Source organism: Python bivittatus, unplaced genomic scaffold (genome assembly GCF_059951505.1).
Source record: "Python bivittatus isolate LINGU-HERP-01145 unplaced genomic scaffold, Pbiv_v1 ctg000020_np1212, whole genome shotgun sequence".
Classification (NCBI taxonomy): domain Eukaryota; kingdom Metazoa; phylum Chordata; class Lepidosauria; order Squamata; family Pythonidae; genus Python; species Python bivittatus.
In genome coordinates, this window is record NW_028277030.1 from 11,149,531 (window position 1) to 11,174,245 (window position 24,715).

At 38.6% G+C, this 24,715-nt stretch overlaps 1 protein-coding gene across 3 annotated transcripts in view; it reads right to left on the minus strand.

Annotated features, from left to right (window-relative positions):
- Positions 1-3,663: 3,663 nt before the first annotated feature.
- MACROD2 (mono-ADP ribosylhydrolase 2) overlaps positions 3,664-24,715 on the minus strand; it is a 1,000,449-nt gene continuing 979,397 nt past the window's right edge. For all 3 annotated transcript variants that reach the window (XM_088134414.1, XM_088134430.1, XM_088134411.1), the window contains 3 exons: positions 15,216-15,302; positions 11,189-11,257; positions 3,664-6,398 (listed from right to left, as the gene is read on the minus strand). In XM_088134414.1, coding sequence (XP_087990540.1) covers positions 11,196-11,257; positions 15,216-15,302 — 149 coding nt within the window. In that variant the 3' untranslated portion in view covers positions 3,664-6,398; positions 11,189-11,195. The remainder of the gene's footprint in view (positions 6,399-11,188; positions 11,258-15,215; positions 15,303-24,715) is intronic.

Sequence of the window (24,715 nt, forward strand, 5' to 3'; positions counted from 1 at the left end):
AAACTGAAACATTCTGCTAAGGTGTTGAGTCATGTGTCTTCTTTTTTGCTGGGCTTTTAAGCTTCCTTTTGTCTTTTTCTAAACATTTGATGGGCATAAACACATCTGAAACTCAAATTACTTAGGGCACTTGCAGAGGCCAACTACAGTCTTGTTCCATCAGCCTTTGGTTTTTCTTGTTTCTCCTTTAACAGTAGCCATTCCATCTGATTTCCAGACTAGTTTTACAAGAATGCTAGCTTTAAGAACTAGTGTCTATATTTCTTTCATTTTGCTTTTCTTTGGAAGTTCTGCAAAGACATAGACCCACACATAGATTATTAATCTGGAAGATATTTTGGCTGAAGAAGGAGGTATAGATGGTTTACATAACAGGAGAGAACAGTGAAAGACTTTTGGATTCACACAGAATGCATGCATGGATGACTCTTCAAAGGCAGCTTTCCCCATAATGTCACACTGGGGTATTTTCTTTCTCAAAGGCTGCCTTGCCCTCTTACCCCCCTTCTCAAAGCCTGTGGTTTCCTAAACCAGAACTCGAAATGAACAAGCAGGACTAGAGCTTTAACAAGACCCAGAATTGGAGAGAAGCAGGTTCATTCTTGTCTATTCCACCCCAGGGAAATGAACATCTGCTGGAGTGGTGCCCCCTCCCCTTGGGATACAAGGTTTGGCTGACTCTGAGAGGCTACCTTGCAAAGAAAGCAGCAGAAATAAAGGTGACAAGTACTCTGTAGGGCAATATTGTAATTTTTTGGCCCACCTTCCAATGCTTTCAGTGTAACCAGTGCTACTGAGCTAGTAAAATCAGTTGTGGTATACCAAAACTGTCTGCCAAAATGAGTGCTTTGTCTAAGAACATTTGCTGTTTCATTCTTTCTTCCACAGATTTCATAATTCCTCCAATGTTTGAATCATTTCCAGGATCATCTTGTGAGCATACCCTCTGTTTTTTCCTGGAATTATCAGTAGGCTGTAGACTTAGAATTCAATAGTCCATGCAATACACATTTTGCAAATATGGGAAAAACACAAGCAATTCAGTTTCAAGGTTTATTCTGATTTTGCTTTTAACAAATATTTTAGTATGAAGGCATTGTTTGTTAGAGTTTTTAGTTATGCATGGCACAGACCAAAGGGGGGGGAAAAAAACAGATTCATCAGCAAGTCCAGCATTTAAATGGCAGATTAACAAAAGAGGCTTGGGTTAACCCTACGTAGAAGTCTGTATTATTTCTTAGAAGATATTTTGCAAGCAAGATACTACAGTTATTTGCATTGAAGTAAAAACTTATTTTTGATCAAGAAAATTACATTTTCCTGACTTTCTTTATATCACAAATGTCACAAAAATCCTATTTCCCAAGAAAATATATCCAACATATTTGGCTAATTTTGTCATTTTAAAAGCAAAGCAGACATGCACTGCATATAGAGACAACGTATTTTGTCCAAATCAAGTGGGTAATCTGAACGCTGTTAAATCATAAAAGGGGTTCATTGTTTGGGAGAAGATTTACAATTAGGTGTAGTGAACAATATATTGCCTAATATTTATTGAAAGTAAGGTATCAGTCACCTGCTCTATATGCTTTCATGAAAAAGAGATGAGTCTGGTACCAGAGGAATTGCTACAATGCAATGTCATTCCTCAGTGTAGAAGGAGTAGGTTAAATGGGTATCTCGAAAGAGCTGCGGAATGCAGAGCCCCCTCTTTGGGGGCAGTCCACTGATCTCAATGCTCAAAGCATTGTGAAGGTGGTTATGGAGGACAGGGGGAAGAGTTCGTATCCTTTAACTGTTCGTAAATGTATGGTGCTAATGTAAAAATCCACACAATTCAGAATTTGCTGACCAGTCCTAAGTCCTAACAAAATTGATTCCAATTGCTATTAGAGTGTGCCTGGGTAGGACTAGCCAAAAGAAAGAAAGTGAATCGTATTATTATCTACACGGTTGACTGTGTGCATGCATCTTTCTCCAAACACATACAAGCCGAGACTTCCAAATGAGAAAAATCATAATTTGTACAGTCGAGTTTGAAACTGGACTGTAGAGATGTCATCAGATCTTTTCACCTTCACAGTCCAAAGGTCCTCTCTTTGCTTCATACTTGGTGATAGCATCCTGAGGTAAAGCATTCAGACCTGAGAGAAGCACCACTATGAATGAGAACCAAAATGAAGATGTTGGGAACAGCGAAGTGAAGAGGTCAGACAAGATGGCTACAATCTAATACAGGGAAAATGCTCTGATCAGAATATTTTGGTCACTCATTGTTTCAGACATCATTCAGATTTAGTAGAGGTTTTGGTCGCTGTCTGTGGCTGCTTATTTTTCTAACTCCCTTCTTGTCTTATTAATGCCCTCCTTTCTTCTCCTTTCTAAAATGTAATTACCACAATGTTTAAGGAGATTGGGGAGTGAAAGGGGGCTCAAATACATAAGATAGGTGAGCAGAGAAAAAACAAAACATGAATTAGACCTCTGTAATGTTGACAGTGTTATTAAAAATGGGAAAATATTATTATTATTATGGTTGGTTGCACAGTCAGCCAGATGTTTAGACTGGATTTGGCATTTTTATCCACCTATCGAGTCCTATTATTATTATTATTATTATTATTATTATTATTATTATTATTCTTTATGAGACTGTGTTCCAATCTTTATGGATAAGTAGAATCTTTCAGCTGGTGTCATTTTCAAGAACAGACATAAGAACATTAATACATTCCTTGCAGGGCTTCATTTGGGAAAACCTATAGTGTTGGTGCATATCCCTTGCACAGCACAACATTTTAGGGCTGGGGAAAACAATCTGTCTGAAATGCTGGAGAGTTACCGCCAGACAATACTGAGCAAAAAGGACCAGTGGTCAACTCGGTAGGAAGAAACTTCCTATCTCAATACAGGCCATTTAGAGAATGAGATCAATCCAAAATCTTGCTGTGCATTCTTTGCCTATATGTGCAAATAGCCAAAGGCACATTTGCTAAAGAGTATCTATTATCTAGACCTCCTGTTTAAGAGTTTCTCTAGCATCTAATGTTCAAACAACTTCCACTCAGACTCCAAAAGCTTGTTTCTATATAGCACAAGCTACAAGAAAATGGGAATTTAATTAATGCACATATGGTTTACCTAACTACCCACAGGCCCTATGAGAACATCATGAACTCAGTCTGAAACCTGTCTGTTGCAGTTATATACACACTTCAATGCAAGAAGGCCCCCTGAACCCAGTGAGGCATAGTTAACATGAATAATCCTGCCACCTTCCTGTCTTAAGGGTTTAATCTTTGTTTCATTCTTTGCTGTCGCACCCCGAGGCAAGGTGTTTTGTGCACAGATGTGAACCAGTAAAGAAAGTCATTTTCACTACCCTATATATAGGGATTAGTGGATCACAGGAAGCCTGGTCTCTGTAACTGTTTACTTTTGGGAATGGAATTCTAAAAGCACATTTTTGTTCCAATATTTATTTTAAAAATCCATATAAATTTTACCAGTTTGGATTGGGAGACACACAGAGGTTTAGATTATAAACTTTACAAGGTGGCCAAAAAGTCCCTTTTCACTCCCCGCCGCCCCCTGCCCCCCGCCGCCCAGAGCTTGGAATGCTAGCAGCAGCTTGGGCCTTCTTTCTTAGCATTCCCAGAAGTGGCCATATGACCACGCCACATTTTATGATCATATCTCATAAAATTCCAGAAGTGGCCTGGAAAAGTCTCTTCACTTCAAAGAGTCGAGAGATGCTGAAAGCACGTCAGACGTATTAAAAGTTAAAACAAAGCTAGAAAAGACCACTTGGCCACCTTGTAAAGTTTATAAAGATGGCTTCTGACTCTCCCTGCACATTTTTTTTCCAGAGAAGGATGATTGATAAAGCTAAATTTTGGCCCAGCCAGTGTCCATCCATTTCCTTCCCAAATTCGCATGCAGAGGAATCCAGGCCAGAATTCTTTTTAATCATGTACCACCTACTGGATTTTTTTTTTTTTAATATTCCTTTCTATGCACGACTCAGATCAAGCAAGGAAAGCTGCCTGACTTGTTTTGATTTGGTTGTTGTTGCTGAACTGTGATAGTTCTTGTTGGACAGCTAGCTAGTCTTTTGATCACAGTAAACTGAATCAGAAATGACAGTTCAGTACAAAGAGAACTAGAGGAAAATAGGAACCATCAAGCAGGACTGGAGAAGAAAAGAGGCACAAGAGCTCCATGGATAAATGGGAGACTAAATACATTCTTAGTAAGCATATCAAAAATATCAGATGGTATTGATACAAGTATAACCAAATACTTTATATATTTCATTGAAATCTAGATTCATATTAATCTGGATGATACTGTGCTTATGTGGTAACTAAAAGGTATCTTTCAGGTCACCATTGTAATAAATGGCTCAAAAAGACAAGAGAAATTAGTACCTGAAAATGTCAACACAATGTTTTTTTGAATACATAAATATTGCTCATAAGGCAACAAAGTTATGTATCATATTTGCAACTAATTTTCATTTTTTGATCTTCTTACAAATTACATGCCATGAACTAATTCATATTTTGGTATTCTAGTGTAAGCATAAACAACGGTTACTACTTATCTCAGATTTGTGTTGGAGATATTTACAAATAAGCAAGGCTGGTAAATTTCCGCTTCCTTTCATGCACATACACCTTTGTTATATTTTTGTAAGCCCGAACATTATTTTTAAAAGTTTGGAAGATGGTGTATATGCATAATTAAGCAAAACCAGCATCTCATAATACAGAAAAACATTCCTGTAATTGTTTTTAACAGCAGTTGGAAACTAGTTTACAGAATATCAAGCCTTGGACACATGCTGAGTGTTCTTTCAATCTTGCAAGTAGGGTATCAGTTTAATTTACAGTGTGGTTGAAAAATGAATGTAAAATTTTGTTTTTCAGTTGAGCACAGCATTTGCTAGCAGAACAGATGACATATGGTACAACATTCATCACCAATATCTGTTAATTGCATTTTATGTATTTAAAAAGTGTGCATATGCAGTTGAAAATGTAACAAGAGTAGACATGAAATTGTTAAAGCCACAAGCCATATTTTACTGTGTGCTAGATGCAGAATTATCTGCAATCCCTCTTACACAGAGGGCACTGGAATTAATAGGTACTTTAGTCATGTCCAAATACTCCAGAGGTGCTCACCTATTAGTGGACAATGCAATATTGAGCTGTGGAGACACACCATTAAGGTAGATAAAAGGTTTCATTCCATGAGTAGATTAGCAAGGAATTGGCTAACTGTAGAGACTGATTGTCCTATGAAAAATCTAGCCTGTTAGAGATCCTCCACCTCTTGGGATGTTTACAAGCAGGAAAAAGAAATCCATGTCCTGATTTTGGGGCAAAGATAGTTATACTCCTGAACATGGATGATCCTTTCTTCGGTACTGTGACTCTTATTCACTGAAAGATGTATTTTCCATAACGCATGTCTGCATTCTGTCTGTGGATAACTAAGTCATCCTCCTGGGTCTGAGATAGAACAGTCAGAGGGCTAATTCAAATGTCATTAGCTCTGATCTGGAGATGGCTGAATAATACTTTGTATGAGGGCAACTCTGTGCAAGAATTGTAATATATATTTAGTCTGATGATGGACAATCTCCATGTTTTTCAGCCTCTGGTTTGCATAGAGAATCTCTGCATGGGGTATCAGCTGTGTGACTGGAAGTGTTTTTGTCAGCCTCCAATGGAGATGCTGCAATGTTTGACATTAGTGACCCTCAAATCTCTATTCACACTAGCATATCTATTCACTCTCAATTCTTGTACAGTTATCCTGGCATTAGGAAAAGTCTAACAAGCTGAAATGTTTATGCACTAGCATTGGCACGTTGACTTTGCCAGTGGGACAAAGGATACTAGTACTGCCAGCATCTTTACTTGATGGGAGTAACTACAGATGTGTTTTGTGATCCCTCCAAAGAAACCCTCAGACTTTTGAAGGACAATGCTTAAAATATCCTTTGCATGTGTTGCCTTGAAGAGGAATTGCAACTGAGAAACAGTATTTAGAAGCTAACAATATATATGCAGAAGAACAGGGCCTTCGGGTTTCAGAAGGAGAGGCAGAAAAGATAGGAATGAGGCAAAGAAATCTAAACCGAGACTCTACAACCCATAGTAGAGAAGCTTCATGTCATCTACCGAACCAACGGAACAGGAAAAGAGAAATTAATATGAAGAATCAGTCATATCCCTTCATTGCCCTCCCCTCCCCTCCCCCTCCCTCTCCCTATTTTGCACTCCCTGGTGTGCTGCTGCCTGTTAGTCAGAATGTCGTCACATAATGCACTGGTGACTGCAGATCTTCCGTCACTTCCTGCTTTCTTCTCTCGTCATTGTCTTCTGTAGAGACAGAAAAGGAGGATTGATGGCGTAAACATTATCCCAAACATTTTACATTGCAGAGGGAATAACCAAGGCACCTCCATTGTATTTCACTTGTTTCTGGGATTTCTGAGATTTCTGGTTTAGAAAACATGTGCAGGAAATGCTCTCTGTATTTTTTACCTTCTGTGAATTGGCTATACCTGCATTCTGCTTCAACCATGTTCTTTAATTTGGAAAATTCTAAAACTTGGGAATCTGAGCATGAATACTTTGCCACGGTTCTCCAATTTTAATCTTACAGACATGTGGATATGGGTGCACTAATAAAAAGTATTCATGAAAAACAAAGCTAGAGGCCAGTGTCTTTAAGAGTGTATCAGTGGCAAAGATGTCCCCCAGTGTCAGGTGAACTGCATGTCAAAGTAAAGGTAGAGAAGAATAGCAGATCTGGCATTTCTAAAGTACTCAGGAGGAGGTATTAACAACTGTTTATATTCCTTACAAGCAAGGTAAGCTTGTTCATTGGAAAAGATACGTATATGATTGGTAACTGTGGCCAATCATCAATTAAATATGGATTTATTTTTCAGAATATAATTATTTAATCTATGATCTTGCAGGAAGCCCTAATTCATCTTCCAACCATTTGTTTTTAAAAAGATTGCCCCACTTACATAACAGAAAACCATGTTCTACTCTTGGAATGTATGCTACTTTGTCCATGAAGAAAGGGAGCCAGATTAAATAGCTCATATTAAAATAACTGGGAGAAAGAAAGAAAGAAAGAAAGAAAGAAAGAAAGAAAGAAAGAAAGAAAGAAAGAAAGAAAGAAAGAAAGAAAGAAAGAAAGAAGGAGGGAGGGAGGGAGGGAGGGAGAGAGAGAGAAAGAAAGAAAGAAAGAAAGAAAGAAAGAAAGAAAGAAAGAAAGAAAGAAAGAAAGAAAGAAAGAAAGAAAGAAAGATTGATTTCTGATGAATGCCAGCTATGTAGATGGAACAGTGGGACATCAGTTCAAAACAGTGAGTAATTAATTGCAATCAGGATTGCAATTAATGCATAAATATAGATATTTATGGATGTAGGTTTTCATCTTACAATAAGACAAGAATGGTGAGGTGATAAAACTCAGGTAGCTAATTCAACATTTTAAAAATCTTATTTGATATTCAAAGTTTTACCCACCAGGATTATCATGCAATATTGAACTGCATTCTGGGGAATATTATGGCAGAAACTACAATTCTTTCTGTACATCATCATGGAGGAATTAGAATGTAATTCATATATCTAAAGTATTATTTAGCAGCTGTTATTAATCTTGAAACTCATGATTGTGTACTGTGTCTTACAACTTATGGCAGGTTTTATTGCAGAAAGAAACATTTTTATTGTATATGCTTAGAGTAGTAGGCACTCTACACTTTTGGCACATCTGAAAGTTTCTAGCAGTCAAAAGTTTAAATGTTTAAGGTTGGGAGGGAGGGAGCTAAAGTGGGAGAAATCTGCTAAACATCACATAATAATATATAAATGTTAATTAGAGGAGGGTTTTTAAATGGCTGATCCAATTAGTGTCTGCTTAAAGTTCCCTGAGTGCAGAGAAAAGCTTTTTGATCAAGGCGATAACATCAGACTCTGTGAAAGGTCTTGAATGAAAGGGATTCTTTGTTCTGACACTTTCCCATCTTGTGGGGCTCTCCTCCTCCTCCCAATCAGAGATGCTGGCATACCTGAAAGCATGAAGAAGTCCTTCATCTCCCTCTCTTCCCCCACCTCCCCCTTCTTTCCCATGTCATTATCTTTTTTTTATAACTGGTAAGCAATTATATTGCTTCGTATCCTGCTATCTGCATTTCTTCTCCCACTGTATTGGCTGAATCTCTGTAATTATCCATATTATTTCTTTATTTCCCCACAGTCTTGTTTTATGTAAATTTACCAAGAGTTGCATCCAAGGGATGAGTGCATGGATGCATTTGTTCTTTGTTATGGTTGTAGAGCAAAGTTCCGTACAATATACAGTGCAGAGAAACATAAGGATAAACATCTAATATTTCAACTGTAAAATGAATAGCGAATAGCCTTCTAACATAAGAGCGATCCATGAAATCCTATTTAAACCCAGTGTTTCTTTACAGTCATTGTGACTGAGCAAAATTGGGCAAGTTCCATCCAACTGCAGCTACTCTGTCAGGAGAAGATGCCTACCCTGGGACACTTTTGGTCAGGGTCCTCTCCCTCTGCAGTCGTTTGTGGCCCTTCAATCTGCATCAAAGCACCTCCAGCTACACTATTTACCATTGTGGCCATGACACATGAGTACTGACGAAAGGTACTCAGTAGCAGCATGCATGGGCAATTTTTTAGAAATTTTGAGGAAAGGTTACAGCCAAACATTGCTTTCTTCCCCATTCTATTTGTGGAGGCCTTTGACCACAGTTGGATATGGCTTCCTATTTTATAGTTTGTTATCTATCTATCTATCTATCTATCTATCTATCTATCTATCTATCTATCTATCTATCTGTCTGTCTGTCTGTCTGTCTGTCTGTCTGTCCGTCCGTCCGTCTACCTACCTATCTATCCTCCTCCTCCTCATCAATCTATATCCATCATCTCTCTCTCTCTCATCTATCTCTCTCATCATCCATCTACCTATCTATCTTCTCTCTCCAATCTATTATCTTTATCATCTATCTATATCTATCATCATCCATCTATCATCCTTACACACACACACACATTCTTGAATCAACTTTCCTTTTTAAAAAAATCAAATGTATGTGTAGACATAAAATATGGATGCTACCACAACCATACCCAGCCATTCTATTAAGTCTTAAGATTGCAGGATTCTACAAGGACACCTGAAAGTAAATCAGTGAATTTAGTGAAGCTCCCACTCTATAGATAAGGATTGGTATGTAAGGCAATTTTCTCTTGCTATGTGGCAATGAGAAATCAGTTTTCATTACAATCTCTGTCAGCTTGAGCACAATGATATTTCAAACCCTAAATACCTCCCACTCATGACTTATACTTGAGATAGTGAGGGACAGGAGCAGAGTAAAGATGAAATTTACTCTTTCATCTTTAGCAAGCCCAGATGAAAGCTTTCATCTTCAGCAACTCGGACTCCCAGTCTTCCTTTTCAATGAGCCTTGCAAAAACCCAACCATATTAGATAAGAAAACTACCAACAAGTCTGTTATTATTCCTGGCACTACTTCATTTCATATAAAGCCTCCCAGCTCCCCAATCTGCTGTCCTCCAGATTACGCTTTGGGATTCGGGAAGGCTGCCCTAAATCCTGCATTTGTAGAATACATACGTGAGTTCACCCCAAACCACCAAATAAGAAAAATAGCATTTCCATTCAGATAAAAACAATTTATAGAAACCAATTATATTCTTCTCACCAGTGGAGGTAATAAACTTTGAAACTATGTCTAAAATGGCAAGCACGTGGCAGCTTAATTTTTAGTAATGCTGGGGGAGAGCGAGAGCGAGAGAGAGAGCTTGAGCATGAATTAGACAGTGACACAGAAGAGAAGAATTTCAAATGCAGCATTTTAATTTGGTGTATCCTTTTTTTTTTTTTCCTTGACAACTTTTTAAATGGAGGCTGTTGCAGCTCATATTTCTCTCTCCCATCTGCAGCATTGCAGTATATTGTCAATATACTGACAAGGACAAAGAAGTACACACAGTAATAAGACATCTTAAAATCTCTGTGACAGAACTGCCACTGCTACAAAGCTTCTATATTTGGTTTGGAGAGACATGAAATCCCATTATAGGTGTAAATAGCTCATCTTGGTGGTATATGATACTGGCATCGAGTAATCAGCACTGGAAAAGAAATGAAATGTATTTGTGATTCTGTTTGACCTATCTTGGGTAGGGATCCCAAAATTGGATTTTATAATTAGGATGTGACAGGGAATTGGGTTTTTTTAGGTCTCGGTTTCTGTCTACCAAGGAATCAAGCTGCTTACATTTATGACCATATTGGTGTGTTCTCTTTCATTTCTCATGTAATCACACTCTGCAATCGCTTATACATTCTGTTTCTATAAAGCAGAATAGTTCAGTAGTTAGAAGTGGCATTCAGCAATGTTCAGCCAAGGGCATGAAATTCTCAGAACATATATCGATTACTTCTGGAATATAGATTTCAAATAGCCAAACCTAATTCCAGCCAGTAGAAATGGCTGATTTGCTTGGCCTTTTCTTTCTAGCAATTTTGTTTATGAAGCTGCCTAAAGAAAGCCCACATTGTTCCATTAAAACAAAAGATACTTCAACCAAAACTTTTTTTAATCCTCATTCATTTTCCCATGTATAGTTCTATATTAGGTTCAGTGATCACTAGTCATCTCCTGCCCCATCCCCTCATATAAACCACACCAAATATTATAAGGATCAGACACAAAAAATGTAGCACTCATTTCTGCGCAGTGAGGGAAACTTCTCTGTTGGGTGTTGCCAGAATTGGAAGGTCTAAATCTTCGGCAGTTCGGTTCACTTTATTCTTCCTTTCTCATTAACCCCTGGCAATTGGGCCTAATAGGAGAAGGCAGCAAGAGGCTGGGAGACGCCAAGTTCTCATCCGCAGACAATCCTTGATCTCACCAAGTTATTGTATTTGGGAATTCAAGTCAGATTCATATTTTAGGCATATTTTGTTTTACCTAGAGATACCATTAGCTTTCTTGGCTAATTCTTCTGTAAAAATATTATATGTGGAACAGCTGCAATAAAACGTACAGCATATAATGGAAAGGAAAGATGAATTAACTTACCCTGAGATTAATTTTCTGTCTGTGATTCTGTAGGCTCTTCTATGTTTTCAACTTGACTATTCATTTCAACTAAAAACAAAGCAGCAAGGTTATCTTTCTGCATTCTTTTTTAGGCTATTATTCTTCCTGAAATTCAGTAATCCAGTTGCTGAGTTTAAAACCATCTACTGCATCAGAGGATTTCCAAACCACACTAAAGAGAAATTAATTTGACCTGCTAAATATTTATATCATTTTAAAAGAAACATGGCCATCATTGCTATGAATCTGGGAGTCTTTTGTCCTGATTTGAAATAGACCACTTGATATAATCACTGAAATACTTTGGTGTCATTTCTACATCAGGAATATGTAGCATTGCAATGTTTTATTATATGGCCGTATAAGATTGGAAAGATCTGATAGTTCCTCCTCCTGGATCACAGCAGGATGACCTGAGAGCCAACATACATGAATTATTATTGTTGGTCGCACAGTCAGCCAGATGTTTAGACTGGATTTGGCATTTTTATCCACCTATTGAGTCCTTCCCAAGGACTTGGGATAGGCAGATGTTGTTTGATGTTGTTAAAGGTATCGTCACAGGATGTAACCTGTTCCAAGTTTATTATTATTATTATTTTGCATTCTGCTGACTCCACCCAGAATGTAGTTGCTCTTTTGCTGTACAGGCAGCAAAAATGTCTACCTATAATTTGCTTTATATTGGATACTTTTTTCTCTGCAGTACTGCTGTTAGAGACTTTATGGACCACTGATTGATATGGAACTTTATTCAGAGTTGAAGTCTATAAGATTTCACTGCCTCAACAGCAGAGGTCTATACAGGCATGAGCTTCTGTACTGCTATAATATGCAGAAATATTTGCCCAGAGAACCAGAACATGGCTGTGAATACGTGTGAAATATAGCAGCAACTGTAGTATTTATTTATTTATTTTATTTATTTATTGAATTCATATAGCCGCCCATCTCAGACCAGTGACCCTGGGCCTAATCCTAATCAGTAGCTCATTTTCATGGTTGACATGAGCATAGTCTACAATAACATCATACCTGTCAGGCCTAGCCCAAAGAACTCCAAGAGACAATGCAAAATCAGTTCAGCTATGTTTATTAGCTACAACCTCTAGCAAGAATCTTCCCAGACTGAAACCCCAGGTCCGAAGTCAGCCAGCCACAACAGTGTGAATTCCTCAGGGAGGTGCCAGTCTCATCCTCTTGTAGTTCCCACGCTCCTGCGGCGAGCTAAGAGAATGCTTATCTCCCTGAGCCTGGCCTTCATAATTCCATTCCATCACAATGCCCCTGTTAAGAGGACAAACTGCTTACCTGCCCATTTGCACTGTAAAAAGTAAAGTGCAAATGGCATCATAGACAGCTAAAGAAATCAGTGATGCCAACACAGCTGTTAAGGCGCCCTACAGCATTGCCATCCTTATGGAAGACGGTCTTTATTTCTATCAGCAACCATCTAGTCTTGGCACTGGAATTGGGTAACTTCCGGGTGACAATCCATCCTTTCCAATGTACTACATCAGTGAATGATGCCAACTATAAGTGACCTAAAGACCAGGCCAAAATCTGATTTTTCAATCAGGCTAGAGATTGAATGGGCTGTGCTTATAAGGGTAGCTATCTTCCACTCAAAGACCAGGCAAGGAAAAAGCAATGATATTCAAAATGAACCCAAGTCTTATCCTTTTGAAGAGTACTTCAGGCTCATTTTAATCATAATGGAAAAATATAATTCTGTTTCTTCACCCTCACCATAATACATATTATTACAATTTTGTAAACACTATAAATGGCTGTTATCATGATGCAATTATTTGTCATTAGAAATAGCCAAAGAGTGCTTTAGAGCAAAAGCCGAGCCTTCTATATGTCTATAGAATGGACACCGTCTGGTCTCTGAGATCTTAATACCACTGAATATATTTTCTTCTGAATTGTTTCTGTAGGGCTGAATGAAATTCTGTATAAACTCTGAATTATAATAACTTATTCCTATTATACTACTATGGTTATTCTGTGGAAAAAACTGTTTTTATACATCCATTGCTGATACTTGGCATTTCCCTGGAAGGCTCTTGACTAGAAGTTTTGAAATTGCCTGAATAAATTCACACCTGAACTGAAGATTTGAAAAATAAGAGACAATAGAAAAAAAATTAATATGCTTGTCATATGCTATGAAGCAAATCTGCTTCTGACTCACTGTTGTCATACCAATATACTAGCAAAGATTCTGTTGAATTGCTTGTGAATTATTCATCTATATTTTATTTCCACACTTGCTAGATTAAACCACTTACTGGCATGGCACAGACATTTTCAGACTTAAATGAAACTGCTCTTTCTATAGATATGCAGAGAGGTAACTATTGTGTCAAAATTGATCCTCACGCCTCAGGTCAAACATTTTACTTGCTATATTTTCTTCCTACTTCCTACAAGACAGTGCTTAGTTAGAAAAAAATGGTAGCTATAGATGATGGTAATCTGTCCTTGATGTTAAATTTGATTGAACATGTTAGTTCATTTTTTATTTGTACGATCAAGTTAACATAGAAGTCTTTCCCCCATCAATGACAAAATCAAACTTCAGTGGAAATCAAGTAGGTTCTCAAATTGTGCTATGCTATGACCACCCAGCCCCCCGCCCCATGAATTAATTTCTGTAATCCCCCATAAATAACGATATTAATGGTGGTAGAAGTGTTTACTGGTGGCTATCCAAAATGGTAGGTTTAGCATTGCAATCTCTTCCCAGTTCTGGTGAGGCCCCACTCACCTAAGACTGGGCACCATGTGGTGCTGACTTCCCTAAGAGTTGGGGCTTTGCAGATGGTGCCCTCCCTACCTGCCTACTTTTCAACCCTTCTAGCCACTCAGAGCTGAACATGCTGATTTTGCATCTTGGCTACATTCATGCAACATGCTAAGCCCCTCTGTTTGGTGGTATGTTTGAGGTTCAGTGTAGTAAGCACAACCACATGTTAATTTCCCATCCTGAATAAAATGTCCAGGGTGATTGACAACCAGTCTGTGCTCCTCCTGCTATGCACAAAACTCTTCTGTTCTGTTGGGATAGGCAATGGCCATTTCTAGTCTGGTTGTCAATGTATGCAAAAGAACTGGATTTTCGAAAAAGAATCTGCAGGAACTATTTAAACCAACTGAGAGGGTGTGGATGGAAAGGAAAGTGAGATTTTGCTGGGAACATAGGAAACCGGCTATCATTTGATGCAGGCTCTGCCCTTTATGTACTCAGGTTGCAATGCAAGTTCAAACACACAGCGTTTGGGTCATGACATCATGATGGAAGTTTCCTTATTTTGGTCCCATCATGCTTAGGGACAGATGCCTATGGTGGACAGTGAGATAAACCTATCTGGCTATTATCAGTGAAGTACATAATCTATAAGGAACGGGTATTGATGATCCTACACTCTTTGGTTAAGAATCATTGCATTAATACATAAACCAACCAACCAACCAACCAAGTCCACATGTTGGAATGAGTTAATGAAAACTCATGGGGTTTTGTCTGCAGATTTCATGCTGACATATAAAGGTAACGAATGGGAAGGCTGACCTTCTCCTCATTCAGATGGTGCTAATTTTTAATCCTATAACTGAGTAGTGATGGGCTTGTTCTCAAAGCAGCTCAGGAGACTGTGGGACAGGGAGGCAAGAGAGAACAAAAGCATGAAATGAAATGCTTTTGTGTGCATTTGCTTTACAGTTGAGCTCCTTGGGGCAGTGGGATTTTTGGCTTAGGCAAATTAGTGTCAGTCCCCTGCTTGGTTGCTCAGGCCAGAGTCCCACTGAAAGTTCAGCTGCATAAGTGAGAGCAGTGGAGCGTTCCTTGGGCTTCACAGCTGGGAAGGCCGGTGGCTTACATAATCCAGACTTGTTGCAAACTGCCTTTGAATGAGGTAATTCCATATTCTAAGAAATGGAGGCATATGTTGCAGGCCCCCTTTTTCCTGCCCCCACCAAAAGGTCTTGGGAAGCTTACCATCAATACTTGAAATGTTTTCTGTATCGCATCGACCTTCAGGTTGCACTGGGTCAATCGTCTGCTTTCCTTTCCCTTCTTCTGCTCCTTCAGAAAAGACAGAGAGGAGAAAAACAGAGGAACATGAGTAATATCTGATTAATGGACCATTTGGGTTCTCTGGGTCTGTTATTTTCTGTCAGCTCTCTGAACGCTGCTGCTGTGACAGTGGTGGTTCTTCAGGAAAGGACGAGGGTGGCTCTCCAAAAGGATTGTGAAGGAGGCCAGATTTTCAAAAGTCTTTTGCAAGGGACACGATTCAAACCTTCACCAGAGCCCGGACTTCTGTCTGCATCGCCAGCTTTTCTCTTCCGAGCATTCCTGACCGATCTCTTCATCACCACCACCATCATCATTATAATAATAATAATAAACCTCTATGGAATGGGGACCTAATCAAGTTTTGAAAAGTTCCCTGTCTGGAGCACTTTAAATGGTACCTGTTCCTGAAAAGCCTGCATACTGAGCTGCCATATGCAACCTAGAATTTAAATGTAAGAAAAGGCACTTGATGGCAGGCATTCTGCATTTTGTTACTTCATGTGCCTCAGGTTGCTGGGAAGCTTTGATTGAAACTCCTAACAATGCTCCAAAATGAACCATGCAGTCAGAGCCTCCTCTCCCCCTTTTCGGTTCCATGCCCTGCTCTTTCAGAATTTTATGATTTCAGATTTCTAAGAGACCAATTGCTAGCTAATTTCCATGATGGCTCTTCCCTATTTTATGACAAATGTGAAGCATGTCATGCCTACCTGGTGGTTGAGCTATAGAAGGCAAGCAATTGGTTGCTAAGCAATCCTCAGAATTTAGAGAGGGAAGCAGTTGCAGAGATTGAACATTTCAAAACATCCGTCTTTAAACACAAATAATACATTCTTTTCCCACAGGCAGGGCTGTGAAAGTATTGAAAGACCCCTAGTTCCTTGCATCAAGCAAGGGATAATCAGGAGGAAGCAGGCAGGGAAAGCAGGAGGAAGTGAAACTGAGAATGCCCATTCTTAAATAAACCAGTCATTAAAAAGGGGCACACACAAAGATCCATTTTTCCAAGGAGCTCAGAGGGGTGGATATGGTTTTCTCATTCATCCAGCCAAATTTTATCTCCATGAGAACGCTATGAAAAATTACTTGATGGGCTTCAGAGTTCAAAGGGGATTTTAAACTTGGATTACCCTGTTCTCAACTCTACTTTCCACGCTACACATTTATCACTGAGAAAGTTAAGGCAAGCTAATTAGCTAAATAAATGGCCACAAATGTCTGCAATGATTGGGAATACCTTTGAATTAATTTTAGAACCCATTCAGGGTTCTTTCGTTTTTATAGATCATTGGACTTCCTTGATTTCACCACCTTTTTCTTTCCCTCCCTCACTGTTAGATTACATATAAATGTCACTGTTATTAGGCTTTCTTTTCCAGTGAGCTCCTGAAATGACAACTTGGCATGCATATTAAAATTTCAAGACTTCTCTGGAGAATTTTGTAGGGCAGAGAAATTTCCCCTTGGCATTTGTTAAATGACAGTGGGCCTAAACCTTCCAAGTGTTTTCTTAATCACTGTCATTCACATTTGGAGGATAAAACACTGTCATTCCATCCAGTGTTGAAACATTAGCATTTTTTCCAAAGGATCTATCAAGCCAAGGGCCACTGGGTTCGTTTAAAGTCATCCACTGAATTTTTATTGTTTATGTGTTTTAATAAAAAACTACCGGGATAGTTAAATGAGCAGTTAAAGGCTCTCACAAGAATCGAAGGCATTACACATATCCCTTTATACATTTTTAAAAGTTCAGGGCTGGCATGTTTAGATGTGTTTTACAAAACTAATCTTGTTGAAGGAGGAAGAAAAAATGTCAGATTTCAGATGTTTATTACAGAGGCTCCTTCAGATATTTCCCATGCAGGTTTTGGGGATACAACACAAACATCTTCCCAGCATCCATGTCTGACAGATCTACTGCTGCTTCCTGTGAAAAGTTTCTTGGGAGCCAATCAGTATAGCATGATGTGAGAAATGGTGCTCCCCTGTTTTGAGAACATTCCGCTGTATCAAGACATTTTGATATCCAGGTATGAGATGACAGGCAGAACAGAGGCTCACATGAAATTCAAAAGCATTGCCTCAAGACCATCTATTAGCCAGTCAGCCTGACCAGTTTCTCTAAAATGAATAAGGTTTCCTTCTGCTTCAGGCTTGAGCCAAATTATTCAAGTGACTTTGCAAAGAACCAGCGCTCTAGGGCAGGGTTCCTCAACCTCAGCACTTTAAGATGGGTGGACTTCAACTCCCAGAATTCCCCAGCCAGCATGGGTTCTTACCTAGTCTGTACTAATGTGCTAATGTGTTTGGAATCCCCAGTGTGGTGTTTACTAGCTCTAATGGACTCAGTTACACCTTCCTTGACATCACTGGGCTTGTCATCCCTCCAGAGTTCTGACATTTTAATGCAAAAAACAGAAAGCCAACACCCTGCAAAACAAGGTACAGGCCTGTAGCATCATCTTTGTTTCCAAGAATGCCTCTGGGCCCCAAATGGACTGGGCAAATTTGAGGGGATGATTACATTCCAGTGCTTTGTTTGTCTACAACAAGAGGATCAGGAAGAGAGTGGCTGGCAGCAATCTGGGGAATAATGCTTCAATTTCTCTGTGCCCAGCATTTCCTGGATCATGTGCTTAAGTAACAAATGGTTCAACAAGCAAAACCTTTCAAATAAAGGTTTATTACACCAGGGTAGGGTCCACCTGAAATGGCAAACAGCAGCTTCAAAAGTGATGATACTTTCAAGTCTGTCTTGTATACCCATGAAACTCTTGTTAAATATGTTGGATCCTATCAACAATATTCACTGGATGTATTTAAACCATGGCTTGCTGAACAAGCCAGATGCATGCCAGCATTTTTCAGATGAGCGAAGTAATTATGGCTTGTTTGTCCAACTTCTTGTTTCTGCCTTCCTTTAGCTGCTGTTGCCTTATCCTCTGCAAATTATTACAGGATTGGACGGGGCACAAAGAAACAAGGCGTCAGTCAGGAATCACGTTAATTCTGGGTTCTTATTCGTACAGAATAAAAAAGAAAGCTTCATTTCAAGCAGTGGCTTATTACCTAAAACTAATCATAGCTTATTCATGCACCTCCATCTGTACATCATGCTAAGCCCCAAACAAATCACATTATTAGTTTAGTATGATGTGAGAACCAAATCATAGGATTTTTCCTGTCCCACCTTCACTACCATCATCACCATTAACGTACTATGAAGGTTAGAAGTGATCGTTTTTCCTGGGACATTACTTGTGACTTGTTGGAAATCATTAGGGAAATAAAGTGCCATGGATCCTGGCATGATAGTGTTCTGGGAATCACTTATCACAGCCTCTGTAATGGCAACACTACAAAAGGTTTCAGGACGAGCTACGGAAAGGAAATGCTAACCAGTGTTTAGCCGGCTCTGGTACATGTGACAGCTACTGTATTGTAAAGCAATGCAACTCAGGATAGTAATGTTTACATAGAGAATGGCAAAATACCACTATAATAACCAAAGCAAGGGCTGGGGAATTCCACATGGGAAAGTTAAAAGCAAATTCAAAGTTAAATCTTGCCTTACAGTGCTGCAGTGGGTGGCAAGCAAAGGATGCTCAATCCATTGGATCAGCAGGTTTTCCATAAAACGAAAACTCTATTTATATAAATCCTCATTTTGTTCATACTGCCTTACCATGTGGGTGGCTGTAGCGGGAAGAACAATAGCAGCATTCATTATACTGACATGCATGTGAAACAGGTATTATCCCCAAGCACTTCTTTCCTGCTGTGTAATAAAACTGTGTGCCTCCGAGAAATGAGTCCATTTCACATAAACAGGAGAATCTGATCAGAACAAGAAGTGCCTTTCCAAGCATTTTATTCCAAAGGTATTTTTTTCCTCCCTTGTGCCTTCCCTCCCTGCCTTTCAGTCTTGATTTCTATTGCTTGGAACACAAACAAGATGCACATTTCAGGAGCTCCACAGCAAGAGATGAGATACTAGAATGTACTTTGCAAGATACCACTTTCAATTACCATTTCCAATTGCATTACTGACAGGCTTGATTATCATAAAACTTCATAGGTGTATGATATTTCTAGAAAATCAATAGCAGAGAGCAACTATGTAATATATTTTTAAAACTTCAGAGACATTTCTGAATACATTTTTAAATAATCCATGAAAAGATTTGCTTACTGCCTCAGCTATTTTTTTAAAGAAATATATGTAAATATATTACATATAACAAAAATAAAACCTGAAAAATACACAATAAGCTTATATTCTAACAAAATTGACATGCAGTAGATTTTGTATGAGAATACTATTTCAGAAGGTTGAGAGTTAAATTAGAAACTTTCTTATGGACAATAGAAATTATTTCCTGCTTCCTCCAAATTTTATTGAATCATATAACATAAAAGCTGGTACTGCACTATTTCTTGCTTCTGTCTCTACTAGAGAAAAGCTGATTGTATTTGTGCTGTATAGAAATCAGAAGCTAAATCTGATTGAAAATGTACTTTTTTATTATCATTTTACAGTACTGTATAACTTTTAATTATTTGGGATTATTATTTTTATTATGTTTACTCTCTCTGAAAACACACAGAAGATTGCTATAAAAGTTTCAGCAAGTAAAAAGAAATAGAAAAAAGAAAATACAAGTGTATGCATTACTTTCCTGACTATTAAGTCCCACAGATAAATGTAAAGCAGACTGAAAAATGTTTTTACTGAAAGAGCTTCTGATGCATGAAGCAAACAATCTCCTCACCCCTAATGCTGAACCTTGCTATAGTGTGAAATAAATCAACCTCTAGCCTTCTTCATTTAAATAAATCAATCTTCTTCATTTAAGAAACAGGACTCCAAAAGCAGTATCAAGGTCTTCAGCATGTTCTCAAATTGATAATGATCTGATGCCAAAATATGATCTGGTATTGATACTAGAAAATGTGAGCAGGACATGAGTTGAAAAGATCTAATGTAGGGTCCCTGAGAAGACTCTCCTGGGTACCATATTGGCTCAGACTATTCTGAGGTTACAGACAGCCTTCCAAAGAGATTCAAAGGACTACTGAAGAGAAATAGGCTATTGTAGTGGCCTAGCAGAGCCTGTAGGGTAGAGGCACAAGCCAGTCTAGATATTACTGATTCTCTTTCATCTCAAATACTAGCCACCATTCCCAGTTATGTGTCATTGTCCTTTCAACTCCCTCATCCAAGACATGGATAAAAATATTGAGCGGCACCAGGCTGGTTAATGGGCCACTTCCCTCCAAGCTGAAGTGGAGTCATTAATGAGCATTTTTGGTTGCAGTCATTCAGCCACATGTGAGTTCATATAACAGGGGGATCCCCTAGCCCACATTTTACCAAGTTATGAAGGAGAATACCATGAGGCACTCCATCAAAAGCTTTGCTGAGTCCAAGTATACTACGTCTACCACATTCTTCTACATTACTAAGTTAAAAACTATATCAAAGAAGGAGATAAGGCTAGTCTGACACAATTTGTTTGTGGCAAATCAATGCTGGCTCCTGTTAATTGTGGCATGCCCATCCAAATGCTCACAAACATGCTGCTTAAATATAGATCTTTCTCTATATAAAGGTCAAGCTGATAGGTCTGTAGTTTACCAGGTCATCCTTCTTCCAGTTTTTGAAGATGGGGATAACGTTCGCTCTCCTCTAGTCTTCCAAGAGCTTTCAAAGATTACCTTCATCGGGCATGATTTGTAGGAGTGATATACCCTTGTTACTGGTCCTAGATACAGGGTAAATTTGCTTAAATTTTCAGAGATAATAAACTAGTCTTAATGGAGAATGGATTTTTCTTTCTCCTTCCCTTTGTTCCCCACTTAGAGGTGTACCAAGAGAGAGACTGCAAACCTGTAAAAGTCTTTCCTTAGTTTTTTTAATTAGGGAGAAATAACATTGGAGAACCAACAAGGAGAAAAGGAAGAAATGAATGACTCTCCCTGCTAAAATGTACTAGTATCTGAGCAGCATAGAACTGATGCACTCTTTTCTGAAAGATGTGATCTAACAGCAAAGAAAGAGAAGATTTGGCATGGTCATATGACTGATGCAGCAGTTATATCTGTCATGCTTATGGAGCAAATGTTGTTTGGACCCGTAGCTAGTTGCATGACCCAAACAATGACAGATATACAGTATGTTCAAATGTCTTAACTGTTCTCACCCACAAAATTCTCTTCCTTAGCTACAGAGAAAAACCTGATTTTGCTAGGCTATTGAAACTCAAAGCTATTCAGAACAGATCTTACCAGAAGTATGTATTATGTAGTGCAAGGCGGAGGAAATACATAGCTTTCCTCTTTACATGACTGACCTGCAATTATTAATTGCCAATAGCCCTTCTTCCCTCTCCAGTCATATACAAATCTGCAACTTAAATATGCTTCTCCTAATTAGGCAGCACGCTAAAAGAAAAGGGCAGATACTCCTAAAATGAGACACCCAATTTGTCATCTACAGAAAATAAATGACAAAGGTTTCATAACTCCTTAGTTACATCAACTTGTCTTCTTGCTGGGAATAATTTCTATATCACTGCAATTTTCACTGGACCAAACTGAAGGATATATTTTTATCACATCACTGGCAGATATTTGCTAATAGTAATGGCAAACTTTCACATACGTTGTTTCCTGCTGCCTTTTCATAGCACTATAATGGTGACTCCGAGACAGAAGTTCTCGGTAATACTGCAGTGATCGCACTTAGTCTGACACCCACAGGTATTTCTTCCTCTTTTTTTCTTTGTTAAAAGTATTTTAGTACTTTTTATGTTTCTTATTTTTCCCTGTGTATGTAGTTTTAAACTGTAAGCTGCCCTACAAGGTGACATGTAAATCTCATTCTAGAACTATCAAGGCAATTGATGCTAACCATCAAATCATTCTAAAATTTAGAGAAATGTTGGGGGAGGTCATGGCTCAGGAAGGCTAGTATAAAAGGATGGATCTTTTAAAAGATGCCTCAAATGGATTAGCAGGCCCCAGAGTGGAGACTGAGCCACAGCATAGATCCCACTACAGAGAAGGCTAAATGTCAGTGCTCCTGTGTCACCCCAAGCACCAATTGCAAACCATGGCAAGGAGAACAGGACCTTTTACCTGGAAGGCTGATAGAATTGAATTCATTCTTTCAGATAAGGTGATCTTCAGTTGCTTAGGACAGTGAAACATCCTGAATTTGGCTCAATAGCAGACTAGCAGTTCGTGCAAATCTTAAAGCTGTACACATATAGTATGGCTATAATTAGTGAGGTGGCTCCCTTATTTTTAACATCCTTTTATTCTTGTTCTATTTTGATTTTTATATTTTACATGCATTTCTTGATTGCTTTTAGCTTTGTTGTATATTGCCCACAGTTGCCTGTGGTGAGATGGGCAGCTATATAAATTGGTTTAATAAATACATTTAGTAAAGTGGCACCCCAGTCAGAAGGATGCAACATTCAGGACTTAGTTGTAGCTTCCAGACCAGTCCTAAGGACAGCTTCTTGTAGAGCTCATTGTGGTAATCTGATCTTAAAGTTCCACATGCTGCATCTCTATGGCAAACTTGTAGTAGGCATTACTACCACAGAGGTCACCTCTGCAGCAAGACAGTCCTACAAAGGATGTATAGCAGGTGATTCCTCTTGTTCCCAGACTTAGAAACTCCTGACCTACAGAGTTTCCATCCAACTGGGATTCAGCTTCAGTTTATTGGCATGTAGCCAATCTACCATAGCACACAAGCACTGCATTGGGTTGTATATTGCTTCTCCTGAGTCAGATGTGACAGAGAATTAGATCTGGAAATCATCAGCAGAATTGTGATTCCTCATTCCAAATCTCCTAATGGCCATATTCATTAGAAGCAAGATAATAATAGCAAGATTGTTGACAGCCAACCAAATCCCCTAATGCTATTTTATGGAATCTATTCCTTAGACAGTAGTGTGAGCTCCTGCAGAACAAGGCTCCCAGTGTTTAATCCATGGAGTTGATTCAGGAGAATACCATGCTTGGTGATATAAAAAGCCATTGAGAGGACAAGTACGAGTAATAAAGCTGCACCCCATCTATACTTCCCCCAATAGAGGTCATCCAACATGGTGACAAAAGTTAATTCTTTCCCATAAAAAGGCCAGAACTCAGACTAAAATGGGTTTATAAAATCAGTATATTCCAACAATGCTGGTAACTGGAACACTACCCTGTCAATTATTTTGCCTAAAAAAAGAGGGATCTGCCATGTTACTATCTTTTGAGTCCAGGAATTCTCAGGAGTGGCAACAGCACTGCCTCCTTCAGAGGTTAAAAAAAAAAAAAAAACTGATCCCACAATGCAGCATTCACCACAGGCTGGGTGAGAGCATCATAACCACTTTGTCCACAACTTTGGGAAAAGCTAAAACTGATCCTGCAAATCAAGATAAGATACTTGCTTAGACTTGTAACAATGGTAACATTTAAGTCCTCATGAAGATAAATGATTTTATACTCAGAACTTGAGAGGATATAAAACACTAATCTCATACAGTTCAAAAAACATTTTGTTGGATAGTTATTCAAGAACGCAATGGCGACAGCAGCATTACTAAACACTATGCTGCCCTCACTGCCATGCAATAGTGTGATCTTATACTCTAATAGGTGTTCTATCAGACTTGTTCTAATTGCAATGCATGACAATATAGCTGCTAGCCTTAATTTAAGTTACCATGAGCTGCATGAAGAATTCAGTGTATCTTTGCCTTGGAATCAATTCGCAAATGCTCTCTTACTAGCATTTGCTTATAGATGTTAGGTTACCTGTGAAAGAACCTTTAAGAACAAAACATATATTTTTGAGGGCCACTGAATTGTACCTAATTATTGTATGTATGTGTGTGGGGGTGTATATGCATGCACACACACAAACATACACGCAATATCTAACTGGTTCCACAGATCTGTTACTATTTCACCTTGATCAGTGACATTTGGGCAGAGTAGGACGAAAAAAAAGAAAGAAAAGAATATGGAATTGAATGAGAACTGAACTTGTGGTAACTTAAGCTTGTCTGCTTAAGCAAAGTGCTGGATTTTGGAGGCATGCATAATTCTTAAAGAATGGAGACATCCATAAAGCAATCCTGTCATATTTAAATAGCACATTAACTCTCTTGGTACTAAATATGGATTTTGAGGTTCTTGGTTTGATCATTCTGTAGGATGATAAAAGACAGACTTGCTGGTGAAAGCAGAACTAGACAATCTAGGTAAGGGCTAGGCGCTCAAACATTAAACCCACTGTCGCTATTTTGCCCAGAATTCTTTGTATTCCAGGCTATAAAAATGAGGACAAGGCATAATGACTGCTTGTCTTATATTGCATTCCTTCATTCTTTCAGAGACCT